At 47.9% G+C, this 13,049-nt stretch overlaps 1 protein-coding gene across 3 annotated transcripts; it reads right to left on the bottom strand.

The window, feature by feature from the left end:
• Positions 1-443: 443 nt before the first annotated feature.
• KCNJ8 (potassium inwardly rectifying channel subfamily J member 8) lies at positions 444-8,159 on the bottom strand. 3 transcript variants are annotated; one of them, XM_075051445.1, is made up of 3 exons: positions 8,142-8,159; positions 7,021-7,469; positions 444-3,329 (listed from the first exon to the last, which is right to left on the bottom strand). In XM_075051445.1, the coding sequence occupies exons 2-3, from the start codon at positions 7,383-7,385 to the stop codon at positions 2,429-2,431; spliced, it is 1,266 nt and encodes a 421-aa protein (XP_074907546.1). In that variant the 5' UTR covers positions 7,386-7,469; positions 8,142-8,159; the 3' UTR covers positions 444-2,428. The 3 variants fall into 3 exon arrangements, with proteins under 3 accessions (XP_074907546.1, XP_074907545.1, XP_074907547.1); XM_075051444.1 differs by lacking the exon at positions 8,142-8,159 and adding an exon at positions 7,748-8,127; XM_075051446.1 differs by lacking the exon at positions 8,142-8,159 and adding an exon at positions 7,568-7,706.
• Positions 8,160-13,049: the final 4,890 nt, after the last annotated feature.

The following is a 13,049-nucleotide window of genomic DNA, read 5'->3' as shown; positions in this document are numbered from 1 at the left end:
GCAAAACTTGCCCAGGAAAGGGGCTTTGCACTAAGGGGTTTTCTGCAAGGAGCAGAAGTACAGCATATGTGAACATGACATTCATGACACAAGAGTCTGCCTTGTGTATCTGTTCAGCATCCTTGCATATGACTGAGGTGTCTTAGTGTTATCTCAAAATACCAATATCCCTGTAATAGCCTCACGGGAAAGAGAGTACAGTAGGTGTGAAGCAGAGAGAGAGATGAAGGCAAAATAAAAATTGGAAGGAAGAATGTACTTAAGGAGAAAATGAGAAAATGGTTGTGGGTAAAAAAAAATCTCAGCTGAAATACTGAAAGAGTATTGAGATGATATAAAATTATTACTCAAAGGACTGTGGAAAAGGCTGGGATACAAGAAGGACTAAGAGTATAGAAGAATGAATGCAGAATACAAAGGAAAAAATGGAAAGAAATAGGGAAAAATCAGAGATGGAAGAAATCATTATTTTAATTTTTTTATTTTGTAGAAAATTTGCTTTTGTACAGCATCTGACTTAACCATATATCAAACAGACAGCCTCAAAGAAATTCACAGCCCTGGAAATGGAGGCCAGAGACAAATTGTATATGCTTTGCTCTGACTCTTCTTGGAAGCCACAGATGTTCATTGTTTGGACACACAATGGACAGATTAATATCTCCACATGTTTACCATCCATCCTTCCAGAACATTAATGGACAGGCCAAGGAATGAATGCTTTTAGCAGAAACCGCAGTTTCCGCTACTGCTTCGGATGAAGTATTTTGTCAGTGTTCATGTTCGGGAAAGCACCTGCTCCAAATGTAGGGACTCTACACCACAGAGCAATGCCCCTCCGTGCCACCACCCAACACTGCACGAAGGCTGCAAACCGTCCATACGAGTGGTGATGAACTGACTTCCAAAGAGAATGAGAATCCAGCATTGCTTTTGACTATTTTACCTGATAGGAATAATAATAAATAAGCAAATATTTAAAATTACAAAAGTATTTAAGTGATTGAGTGGCTCAAAGGGTCAGTACCAGGATAGCACTTCTCTTGAGCCACAGACATGATAAGACAATTTTTGTAAGAAATTTCAACAGGAATTTGTCCATAGTTATACTTCTTATTCACAGAGGAAAAAAGCATGCATCAATTTAGCATTACCAAATGTGATACAATTAGTTGTCATACATTTATTTATTCTTGTAGAAAAACTTGTGATGACATTTTTGGGAAGGCTCTAAATAACAAATTCCCGTTGTAATTTGAAGAGAAGAGCTGCTTACCACCAGTTCTCAATGCCATATCATATAAAAACACAGGTGAGACACTGCTGAAAAATAGCAATTCAGCAGCAGCACCCAAGTCCCCCTGAAAATTATTCAGATAGTTTTGAAAATACTCTCTTTAATATTATTGGCATGGTTCCCTCTCATTCCCACTCATGAATTTTCACTGGCAAAAAGTAACCTTCTGCTGAAGCAATCTCAATCCTACGAAAAATACTGTAAGTGAAGGAAGTACACTTGTTGCCTTCAGCGTATGAATCTATAAGAGAAAACAAAACAGGATTTGGTCTTCCACCAATATGAAGAGGATGATGAAGAGGCGTGTGCTTTTTTCAACTTGACTAATTTCAGTGAAATGGATGCTCAGGTGGCAGCCAGGACGACTTGAGTTTCTCAGCTTGGGCTACAGCTACGTTACAGATGCAGGCTGTCCTGCAGTGGAGGATCTCACCCTGAGAAGAAGAGCAGTGCTCTGCAAGAGGCCGTGCTGTTTCGCTGGTTTTTCTGCTGGTGCTGCCTGGGATTTTCACTTCAGCTGACCCAAATTTGCTCTCCAAATGCCTTTGCCATAAACCAATGGAAAGAAAAGACTTGGAAAACTGAAGGTAAAATACTGGCTCTTCTCCAGTGAAATAATTGAGGACTTTAGCTACTCCTTTCAAGAGAACAAGGAATTCACCCCAAAAAGATCGATATCCAAATATCCCCCACAAAATCTATGGGAGTTTTTGTATGCAGCAGTTTTGAAAAAGCACTCACTTCTGCCTGCAGGAGGGTAACCCACTTACATAGGAGAAAACCACATTCTGTAACAGCCAGCAGAAGAAGACAAGAAAGAGACCTTTGATGGGAAAAATACAATTAAAAAAATTAGTATGCCATTAAAACAAGTATAAATACTCATTATATTACATGAGTGAACTGTGTTTTCTTTAGTGTACGTGCCATTTTTTATTAATTCATACACTAAGTGCTAAAGTGTTTCCTAATGCCATTAGGTGGTGCTTTCAGTAAGTAATAGAATAAATAGTTCTTGCACAGTTCTTTTCTGCATCATGTTCTCATTTTCTTAAGTAAAAGACAATTTGGACAAAACACCACGGGTGCCTCCTCCTCCTGAAGCCCACCGACCTTGCACAAAGCTGTGTATCACGTTTCTGAGGCACTCTGGCTCCCCTCAGGCGTGATAAACTGCACTTTGGGCACGATGAGGGAGGGATTGGTTCTCCGCATGGAGTTGCTCCTCCGAATGGAGTTGTTTCTCCTCATGGAGTTGCGTTTCCGCAGGGAGTTTTGGTGGGACAGCTCGCTCTTCTGCAGGGTCTGGATGAGAATGGACGGCTTCTCGTCGAGCTCTCGAGCGCTGCAACGTGGTGCCGCCACTTTGACGGTGTTGCCGAACTTGGAGTAGTCGACTGCGTACACGCCTTCCTCTTCGGTGACGATGGGCACAAAGCGGTGACCCCACAGGATCTCCTCTGCTATGTAGGAGGTTCTCGCCTGTGTCGTGATGCCAGTTGTTTCTACGACTCCTTCAAGTATCACGATGAGCTCCAGGTCCTGGAGCGCCAGGTCAGCAGCAGAGATATCGTAAAGAGGACTCCGCTTGTCTATGACGTGACAAATGATTAAGGGAGCCACGAGGAAAATATTGTTGCTTTCAATGGGGTTATCCACAGGGATATCTACTTGGTGAATGGGTATAACTTCTCCTTCAGGGGTCGTAGTCTTCCTCACAACCTGAATTCTCACTGAGGCACTAATGATCATGCTCTTCCTCAGGTCTCCCACTCGAAACATGAAGCAAAGTTTGCCATTTCGAACTGCAATGACCGCCTGCCGGCTGAAAATTAAGGTCTCAGCCCGCCTGTGAGCTTGTGCGGTTTTCATGAATATGCAGCCCAGCATGACAGCGTTGATGATCAGTCCCACAATGTTCTGCAGAATCAAGACCGTGATGGCCAAAGGACATTCCTCTGTCATCATCCTGCCCCCAAAACCAATGGTCACCTGAACTTCAATGGAGAAGAGGAAAGCGGAGGTGAAAGACCTGGAGAAGAAGATATAGCACAAAGTTAACTCCAAGGACATTGAACACAAACTGAGAAGCTATTAACACATACTTTCTAGAAACAAACGTAAGGACCTATTTGTAAAGTCCTGGTACACTTAAGCCTTCTATTAACACCAGCAAAAGCATTGCATGCTTGGTGACTCTGTTTCTGTATGATTGGTGCAGTATCTGATGGTGACAGGGAAGACCTCAGAGCCTGAGCTCCTAAAAGACCATCTGTAACTCTAGGTGACCCCGAGAAGCTCGCTAGATCCTCTGTTCGGGAACACATGCTGCCCACTGTATTAGTCGCCAGTGCTGTAACACCTGGGCTTTTCACCTTCTCAATCGCATGAAGCCCTTGGTGGAGAGCGGTGGTTTGGCAACAGCGAGCAATCAGCTGAGATTCTTCCACCAGCCTGTGCAGGGAAAGGAAATGGGGAAAACTGCAGCACATCACTCATACTACCTGAGTCGTGGCCCCCTTTAGCAGGATTTCCTGGAGGGAAAGGGGACACTCCCAGGCTGGTGACACTTCCCAAACCCTTGCTCGCCTTGTGACTGAGCCCGCACGATCAGGCTGCAGAGAGGCCAGTGGCCTCCACGGTCCCCTCTGCACATCCTGGCAGGAGGACAACGCTGTGACCCAGGGTTTGGGTTTAGGTCACTGCCGTGGCGAGACTAGCTGGAAAATTTCAACACAGAAGTGCACTGTAGAAGTGCGGGTTAAGTTACATGTCCCTAATACGCTATAGCGCTGAACATCAGAGGATGCTGTCCACAAACATTCCAAAATACGTTATTTATAGTAGTCCACAATGTCATATCCCCTGTATATACCAGGGTCTTTAATTTCCTTTTATAACCAGACACATCCTTCCCCAACGTCTTTTATGTCTAAAATCAGTACCTTGGGGTTTATCTGGTAGACTTGCAGCACATGGAGTCTCATATGAACTAATATCATAGTCACCCTTTCAACACAGTGCAGTCCACCAACATTTGGAGCATTGCCCTGCTCGACATGGCTTTACCTATCGAAAATATGTCCTGCTCACGAGGATGATTGTAAACCGTTCATTGGGTTTGGTTTGCTTTTCAATTAATCTGCTTTTAAATAAATTTTTCTTTTTTTTTTCCTAGCCATATTTTCAGTGAACCTGGGGTCATGAGGAGACATTCAAATAGCATAGGCAATATCTGGGGTAATTTTCTGTAGAATGAGAAAGTTCATCTTTCAGAAAACCAGCCAGTCTCTGCAGAGATATCTTTTGAAAGAACTTTGTCTTTTTTTGCCTTTTCTATTTTTTTAATCTTTGGCAGATTCCCTTGTATTGAGGGGTTTATTTTTGCATTTCACTCTGAAGAAATCAGGGACAAAGGAGTTAATAAATAGAATCCATGGAATGTTTTCTTATGCTAATGAGTATTTAGTTACACCCAGAATGAAGTTTCTGGTTTAAACTTAATTCAATTTAAAGCTCTGTGGTGTAAATATACTGATTTCCCTTAACAGTACTCCTTCTTAAGAAAAATAAGAAAAGAGAATCCACCTTTTTACAGTGGAAGTAACTGAAGCAGCAAGTCTGTATAGCATTTTGACCATGTGAAGAGGGGGCCAGAAACTCCAAATCACACTATTCCCAGGTCCTTCCCCTTAGAGCTGTATTACAGTTTTCCTCTTTGGATAATGTTTGCTTTCTGTGGCGAAGAGCTGTGAGACTTAGAACTTTCTGCAGTACTTTGAAAAACTGAAGTGCCGTGCAAGTTCTAGGCACTGGTTAAAATTTCCAAAACCAGGTTACCCAGAAATCTGTAACGGCACCTACCCAAAAAGAAAGCTCTCCTGAAATATCTGTGGGCCTAAATCTCAGCAAAGTAGGTTAAAAAATATTTGCCATTATTTTGGCATACATAGCATTGCGATATTAAACATATTTTACATCCAACAACTCACCATTCTTAAAAATGTCAGCAATCATATCGCTATTTCACAACTTTGTCCAAAGTGGCAGCCAGATTTAACAAGACCAAGTATTTCATTATGAAGGGAAAAGATTTTCCATGGCTTGGACATGGACTCTCGAGCATCGTGTTCTTTGTCACGGGCTAAACCAGAAAGTTACACCAATTCTTTTGCTCTGCTTTTTCACACCCTTGCAGGCTGTCCTCGCAGCAGAGGTTAGCAGCCACCCTGGGAGAGCCACCGGCGTGGGGCTGCCGCAGACGGGGCTACGGGGAGGGAGCGAGGGACAGAGCCGCGGCCGTGGGTCCGCCTCGTCCCAGGAGCACGAAGCCCTCGGCAGCTGGGTCAGGCTCTGCGGGGTGGCCCAGGAGCCCCGTGGGGAGCCCCGTGGGGTGGGCCAACGAAGCGGAGAGATTATCCCGCCCGGCCGACCCCCAGCGGGGTGTAGCTGCTTGCTAATTCAGGTTGGACAAATGCCACGAATCCCAGAAAGGCCGGGGGTGACACCCCAGCGGGTGCAAGCTGGGTCATGACGTCTCATTTCAGAGGCGACTGCTTGTGGCCAGTTATTGGAAAAGAAATAAGACAGCACACCACCACCACCCCGCCCCAACTCCCCAACCTAGTGAAGGTTAGCTTGGAAAAATCCCCATTTCCTTTAGCTTGGAAAATCCCCATTTAGCAAAAAGTGTCAAAGCAAAGGGAGAATGAAATCTCCGCTCCCTCATGAGCCAGATACAAGGTCCCTTCAAACTTGGTGAGGTGCCTCAAAACTACGTGCAGGAGAAAGGAGAAAAGGGAAGCGGATACTCTGATGTCTCAGTGGAGCCTGCAGGCCCCCCCAGTCCCTCACAGCACTGCAATGTGTAAAGGCAGGTGAGCTGGGGCAGGCTGCTGGTACCGAATCAGGATTTTTCTGCTTAAAAACCTAGTGATATAAAAAGAGATTTTACTGATGACGAAGCGGTCTTACTGCTTACCCCACCTCCAATTAACAAATACGCTTCTATTCTGTGTATGTATGTGTCAGTTTATCAGTGCCTTGAAAATTGTCGTGGCTTTGGGGATGGAGAGTAAAATACTTTAACAGGTGACATTTAATCTAGTAGCCCCTTAAGCTTTCACTGTCTGACACACCATGCACACTGCGGAAACCGTTCTTCTGTCAAACCGCTGGCCTATGGCTTCATCGAGGTATTTTGAAGCCCCCCATATTTAGCTGTCTGGAAAGACATCTTGTCTTGCCCTAAGTGGCTTTCCTCTTGCTAGCCCGGCCTGACACCCGTGGCTGGTACGTTGCCTCTCAGGCACCGCTCGTGGGGTGGCCACCTTTCCCTGGCGCGGTGAGTGGCTCGCACCACGCTGGGGATGCTCCCGCTGCCGTAGACGACGTTACAATACATATAACACATACCCACTCTTGCAGCAGGCTCTTATCTCGACAGGCAAGGTATGTTACCCACAGAATGTGGAGACACATGAAAAGCAGCAGGTCTCCCTCTCTTTCAGATCCTGTAAGGAATCAAAGAAATCTACAGTACAGTATTTTCCAAGCCCAGAAGGCTTGCTGAATTTACGTAATCTAGAGGAAAACACTGCACTTTTCAACTGTCTCAACCAAAAGCAACGGTTCATGTAAAACAAAAGCTGCATTTTAGGCTTCGGCAGGACAGCAGGCAGCTCCGAGCCCCCCCTTTCTTCATCCCACCGACCGTACTTTACCTGACACACGTCACGCACGGTGTCCACTTCGTGCTGTTTGTAGTGCTCTCTGTGCTGGGGTCCATGTCGCCGTGGGCAAAAGCCACCAGCCACCACATCATGGCAAAGAGCAGCCAGCTGCACAGGAAGGACATGGTAAAGATGACCAGCGTGTGACGCCACTTCAGGTCCACCAAGGTGGTGAAAATGTCTTGCAGGAATCGCCCCTGCTCGCGGATGTTCTTGTGTGCCAGGTTGCATGCCCCGTTCTTGGCGATGAAGCGGGCTTTGCGCGGCCGGTCTCGGATGCGCGGCTTGCGCAGGTTCTCGGCAGCGATCCGTGCCAACACGTACTCTTCGGGGATGATACTCTTCCGAGCCAACATCTTCCTGCCACCATAGTCCACTCGGCGAGATGCGAAATGGGGGGGGTGGTCCCTCTAGCGCGTCTCTGCAGGGCTCACCCTACCCTGCAAAAAAAGAAAACCTTGTCAGATCTGTCACCTTCTGTCACCTACGTGCTACAGCAAGAAGCCCCGAGCAGGTAGCCCCCACCACCAACCATTACATTAAATGTCACCGTGTGACTACTTATTCTACAGTGCCCTCCCTCCTCCAGACCGTCCTTTTTTTCTGAGCGATTGGTCTCGGCTGGTAACAGAAAGGAAGGATGCTGTTTTGACACTCCTTGCAGGAAGGGAGGCTGCAGCACGGTCTTGCAAACTGGGTGTAAAGTAAGGTGACGTACGGCAGGTCGGTTCCTCGGGCTGTTTCTCCAGGAGACAGCAGTGCCCCGGTGGGTAACCGCAGCACGGAGCGCTAAGTTATTCGCATCCTTCGGGACCTGAAGAACCAGACGGTCCGGCTTGAGCCACGGCTAGCGTGCGGAGGGACCGTGGAGCCTCATTCCCTGGGGCTGCAGCCCCGCAGTGCAGCCGGGACCCTGCCGAAAGCCGCCGCCCAGCCCCGCCAAAGCATCCCCGGACGGAGCGGAGCCGGAGGGGCGGCCGGCGGCCGGCGGCGCTCCCCGGGGCCGCCGCTGGCGTTTCCCCTCGGCGGCTCCCCTTCCCTTCCGCGATCGGGCGGGGGGAAACCCGCCCTTTATTCCCAAACTTTGTCCCCGTACGGGTGACAGCACAAACCTACGGCTCCCCGCCGGCGTGGCCCGTCCCACCGGGGGAGGGCAGGTGCTGCCCGACCCCACGACGCTTCCCAGGGACCCCCCCCGCCGCCACTTACCGCGGCGCGGCCGGGCGGAGCGGAGCGGGGCGGAGCGGGCCGGGGGGGGGGGGGGGCGGCCGGTTGGGCTCCGTAGCGGCGGGTCGGGGCCGCGGGGGGCGGCGGGTCGGGCAGGGCAGCGCGGCCGGGGCGGTGCGGGGCGGTGCGGGGAGAGACGCACGCAGGCGCTCCCGTGGGCGCAGCGGTAGCCGCGGCCGGTGGGGCGGTGGGGCACCGCGGGCCGGGGCCGGCAAATTCGGGAGGTGTTTTGGGTCGTGTCTTTTCCCTAGGGAGCTGGCTCTGGCTGGGTAGGCAAAGCCCAGCCCGGGCTGGGTTGTTTCCTCCGGTAAGGCGGGAGTTGGGCCGCCTGTAACTTCATTTTTTTACCTCGACCCTCGCCGAGGCAGCTTGCAGGTGGAAAGCGACACACGTGTGTAAGTGTTTGGAGGACCGAAGGCGGAATCTCGTGGCCTTTGCCGCTTTTGACAAGCTTAATTACCTGGTTCTGCAAGAAAAGAAAAAAAGACGTTCCTTTTTATGGTTCACAGCTCTCGTTGGGCACGGGGTCGGGCCCGTTACAATGCTCGGCTGGTGTAACGGGCGTTGGCAGACGGGTGTTCGTGTACGGGATGGGTATAGGAGAAATTACGCACAATGGCAAAAACCAAACAGTGAAATCACAGAAGCTCATTCTTTTTCCCACAGGTCGAGGTTTACAGTTTTGGCTCTTGTGCTTAATGGAAACTTGCATTCTTGGAAATTGCAGCTTTTTTTCCGAAGTCTTAGGGTTTGTTGTAGGAAGAATAAACAGTACATCAACGTTATGAAAGATCTAAATTTAGATTTTAATGAAGCAAAGTGCAGAGATTTCATTGTGTCACATTAACTCCCCCATGTCCAAGGAATGCATGTGTGTACAGAAGGGAGGTTTCTAAACTTTCCTGCGTATCACTCAAGCGAATGACCTATACGGTATAAAATTTATACAGAACAAGATACCTTCCTTCTTTCTGTAAACTAGAGAAAGAAAGAAAGAAACGCTTGACAGGCCTGCTGTGATCAGGAAGGTTTTAACTGTATTCAGGCTTGGAAAAATTGAGAAGGCACATTTGACAGGCAGTATAATCCTCAGCTTGAAGATATCCACCCTGTTGAACACATGCATGTGCTCAACTTTAAATAGATGAGTGATTCCTGGAAACTTTTCTAGCACTATCCTTTTCTAATACCAGATATCCAGTAGTCAGAAAAGAGCCAGACTCAAAGCCCCAGTCATATTAGGCAATTAGCTAAACATTTGTGTATGAAATTAACTTTAGGCAGATGACCAGCTCCAGTCTGAAAAATCAGGATCTAAAACAATTACCTTTAGATTCTAACCAGGCTCTGAGTACACATACATTATAAAGTCACTCGGGTGGGCACCTGCAGGATCAGTGCCGTTGGTGCTAGCTATCGCACTTCATGGGCTGGGCTTGGAGAACTCAGGACGTTACCCTGCTACAAATGGGGTGGCAGAGACTGGTCTTGAGGGGCTGACTCATTTGTTTGATGCAGCCTCCAAAAGTGCATCTGACTTGGGTGTAACTACTGGAAATAACTGATTTAATACACGTGGAAAAAAATTCCATTGCCTTGTCCTTTTTTCCTTTTCCTTATCCTTTTCCTTATCCTTTTCCTTGTCCTTTCTCCCTTTTAGCTCCTATGAAGTATTTGTTCCATGCTAGGGCTGGAAACAAGACTGATGTTCCCCAGTATGGCTGCTAGCTGCATCTCAAAAAATAAAGAACTGCCTGGGAACTGCATGGAACCCCCCCCTCCCTTTTTTCATAAGATCATTGAATTGTATTATTTTGCTTCTGACACAAATTTACTCATGTCAGATGCCCAATTGCACAAGTTTCCTCTGAAGTTATTGAAATCCACAGCTTTATAAACAGGGACACAGAAACACCAAGAAATGTCACTTTTATTTCCTTGCCACCTTAGAGCATAACCCAGCACTGCGGCTGTATTGAGCCTCAGCCCCTTCTCACCCTGCCGAGGCCCCTCAGCCGCCCGTGTGCTCCTCACCCCGGCTCTGCTGGCGGTGACTGGGACTGTGCGACACAAAGTCAGCGTGTGGATTAGCAGCTAGTCTGGCAAAATGCATCAAAATCATCTTTGAGGGCAGGTGGGAGTAAGGAGGGACCTTCCTCAAGCTGGTCAGGTGGAACAGAAACCGCTGCCAGCGAAAAGTGCTCATCAAATCCCGTCTTTCCATCTCCACCTGGTTGATACTGAAAGAACTTACCCCTCGCGGGAGGGGATGCCTTCCTCCTCTCTTATGCTTGACATTTGCTTTGAGGAAGCCTGCTGGGCCATGACCACTGGGATGTGAAGATTAGGAGCACCAGAACTATTCCCTTGTCCTGGTTAAACATTATGAGACATGATTTTGAGCACAGCATCCACTTCCCCAAGTTACAGTTTATGAATATGCTCTGGAAAGTGACAGCTACTAAAAATGTTCCCCTTTGCCCTTTTAAATACTTGCTTGGTTGCCACATGCACATTTAAGCCTGAGATTTAAGTAATAGCTGGGAAAATCTCCCAAAATGTCTCCTAACCCATTTTGTAAGGAACATAGTGTCTGAGTGCTGTGAACACAGCCTTTTTGGGCAAAAAATGATCAGAATTGATGGCAGGTTTGGGTCCAGTTTTGTTACGGCCCATCATGCATCTCCCTTCTTGCTGTTTCATTTCCCTCCACCCACAAGAGTTACTGATATTATGATAAATATCACTTTACAATTATGCCTATCTAAAAAAGGATTAAGTAATGTGCTTAGACATGAATCTGAAATTTCCACATTATAGCTGTGTCCAGCCCCTTTCAGAAAATCCTGCTTTGTAACAAGTTTTGTTTGAAATTCTAATCTTAGCTTAGAGATAGGATGACTTTGCAGGCGTCCAGAGATGTCATGCACTCAGCACGAGGCTTCCACAAAGACACAAAGCTGATAAGCCGTATTCGGATAGCATGGATGAACTCTTCCCCAGCTGAACTGGCAGTAGATCCATCAAACATGAAAGAGCAGAAACTGCAAACTAAGGGCATCTGTTACCCTGAACCAGCTTTTTTTTTTCTGTTTCATGCAAGAGCAGCAGAACAAAAATAGCCTTTATCATCAAAATACATGTAACTAGTGCCCCTCATACAATATTACTAAGTTACATACTGAAGTTTGTAAATGTTCTCTGGGTTTGCTGGCAGAGATGTTGTTTCCCATTAAAACTATCTGGTTTGGAAATGATGCATCAGCCTTGTTTGATGAAATCTGGTACTCTGGCTTCTCTGTGTGTGTCAGGCTATGGGGTGCAGGCTATCGACCGCCTGCAAAGCTAGCAATATGTTGGTAGTTCTGTAAATCTCTGTTATGGCACTTCCAGTGCTGACAAATGGGCTCTGGTGCATTTGTCACCAGGAGTTTAGTATTTTCTATCCCCCTGCATGCAGTCACCAGGTAGCAGATGGGGTGATAGGTTGTGGTTTAGCTTCTGCAGTTCAGTGAGCCGATGGGCTCTGCTGGCCACATCAAAGGTATCCCTTACCTTTCTATCTGCTCCCTGCGTAGCACAGGGAGGGAGACCCACACCATCTTGGGTGAACTGTCTTCACCGGCTGTATCCCCTAGAGCATGTCCTTAGCTCTCCAGGCAGGTCTGAGCTTGCTCTAGTTCGAACAGCGTTAGGCTGACTTCAGACTAGCTCCGCTCGCAGCTGGCTCCGGGTACGTGGTGGGCAGCGATGCTCCAGCCAAACCGGTCCAGAGCTGGGCCCCTGCTGCTGCTTGCGATGCGACACCCGCTCCTCCACTGGCTCCTGCGGGCAATCCGAGGAAGCGCTGCTGTCCTTCGTGGGCTCCCCTGGTAGTGCAGAGGGTCAGCACGTGGGCCACCAGCATGCGGCCGTGAGAGAGGGCACCGTGCTACAGAAATGCCTGCAGCCCCGGAGCGCGAGAGCAGGCAGGGAACCGTTTTGGGCCTCCTGCACGGTCAGCAGTGTGGAGGGAGGAGGGGGAGAAGAAAGGACAGATTATCACACCCGAATTACATGGTTCCTACAGTCATCTGATTTATGAAATCCAACATCTTTTAGCCTCTGTTTCCCTTACTCCACCTCTGCTCCAGGGACACGCGTAAGCCAAGAAAGGGGTAGTTGAAAGAAATGCCTTGTGATCCAGGGTATACCTTCTATTCGCTCTCTGCCATAAGCCCTAGCCTCATTTCCCTCTAGAGATGACCACATCATATTAAATCCTTGCGCAAAACCCAGCAAGATTTCTTGCAGCCCCACACTACTTATCGATCTCCCTACCTTTGTCTTTAATTTTAGCTGTGTGGTTTTTTTCTTCCCAGATGTCTCGCTTATAGTGCAGGCTGAAAACCAAAGGCTGCACTTTGCTGAGCCTCAGTGCTACAGAGACTCAGCCTGTCACGATGCCTCCGTATCAGGAACACTGGCACTGCTTTTACCCAGTCCACCTTCTAGGTCATGGTATCCCTGACCAGCAAAGCTAGGTAATCCTCTCGTTTTTCAGTTCACGGCAGATATTAGCTCCCACGTACTTCAGTTTAAGCCTTAGCTCAAAGTACAGAAATACTGGACTGTCACATCTGGGACTTACCCAAGTCAGTCGCTGCTACAACGTGAGATGGCAATAGTCAAAGCGATACAGCCTTTTTCGGATACCTGATGCTCTGAAGTACGTCTGTCACGTTACGTGCCCCTTCCTGGAGCAGGAGTTTCTTCTATGGTTCTGGGAAGAGACAAGTTTGGGATTGTTTCTT

Source organism: Buteo buteo, chromosome 19 (assembly GCF_964188355.1).
Source record: "Buteo buteo chromosome 19, bButBut1.hap1.1, whole genome shotgun sequence".
Classification (NCBI taxonomy): Eukaryota; Metazoa; Chordata; class Aves; order Accipitriformes; family Accipitridae; genus Buteo; species Buteo buteo.
Note: the sequence above shows the minus strand (reverse complement) of the source record. Positions and strands in the feature narration are given on the sequence as shown.

Coding starts and splice junctions, on each gene's coding strand:
- KCNJ8 (XM_075051445.1), bottom strand. CDS start 7,385: ATGTTGGCTCGGAAGAGTATCATCCCCGAAGAGTACGTGTTGGCACGG. Junction 3,330..7,020: donor CCGTGCGTGACGTGTGTCAG/GTAAAGTACGGT, acceptor CTTCTTCTCCAG/GTCTTTCACCTCCGCTTTCC.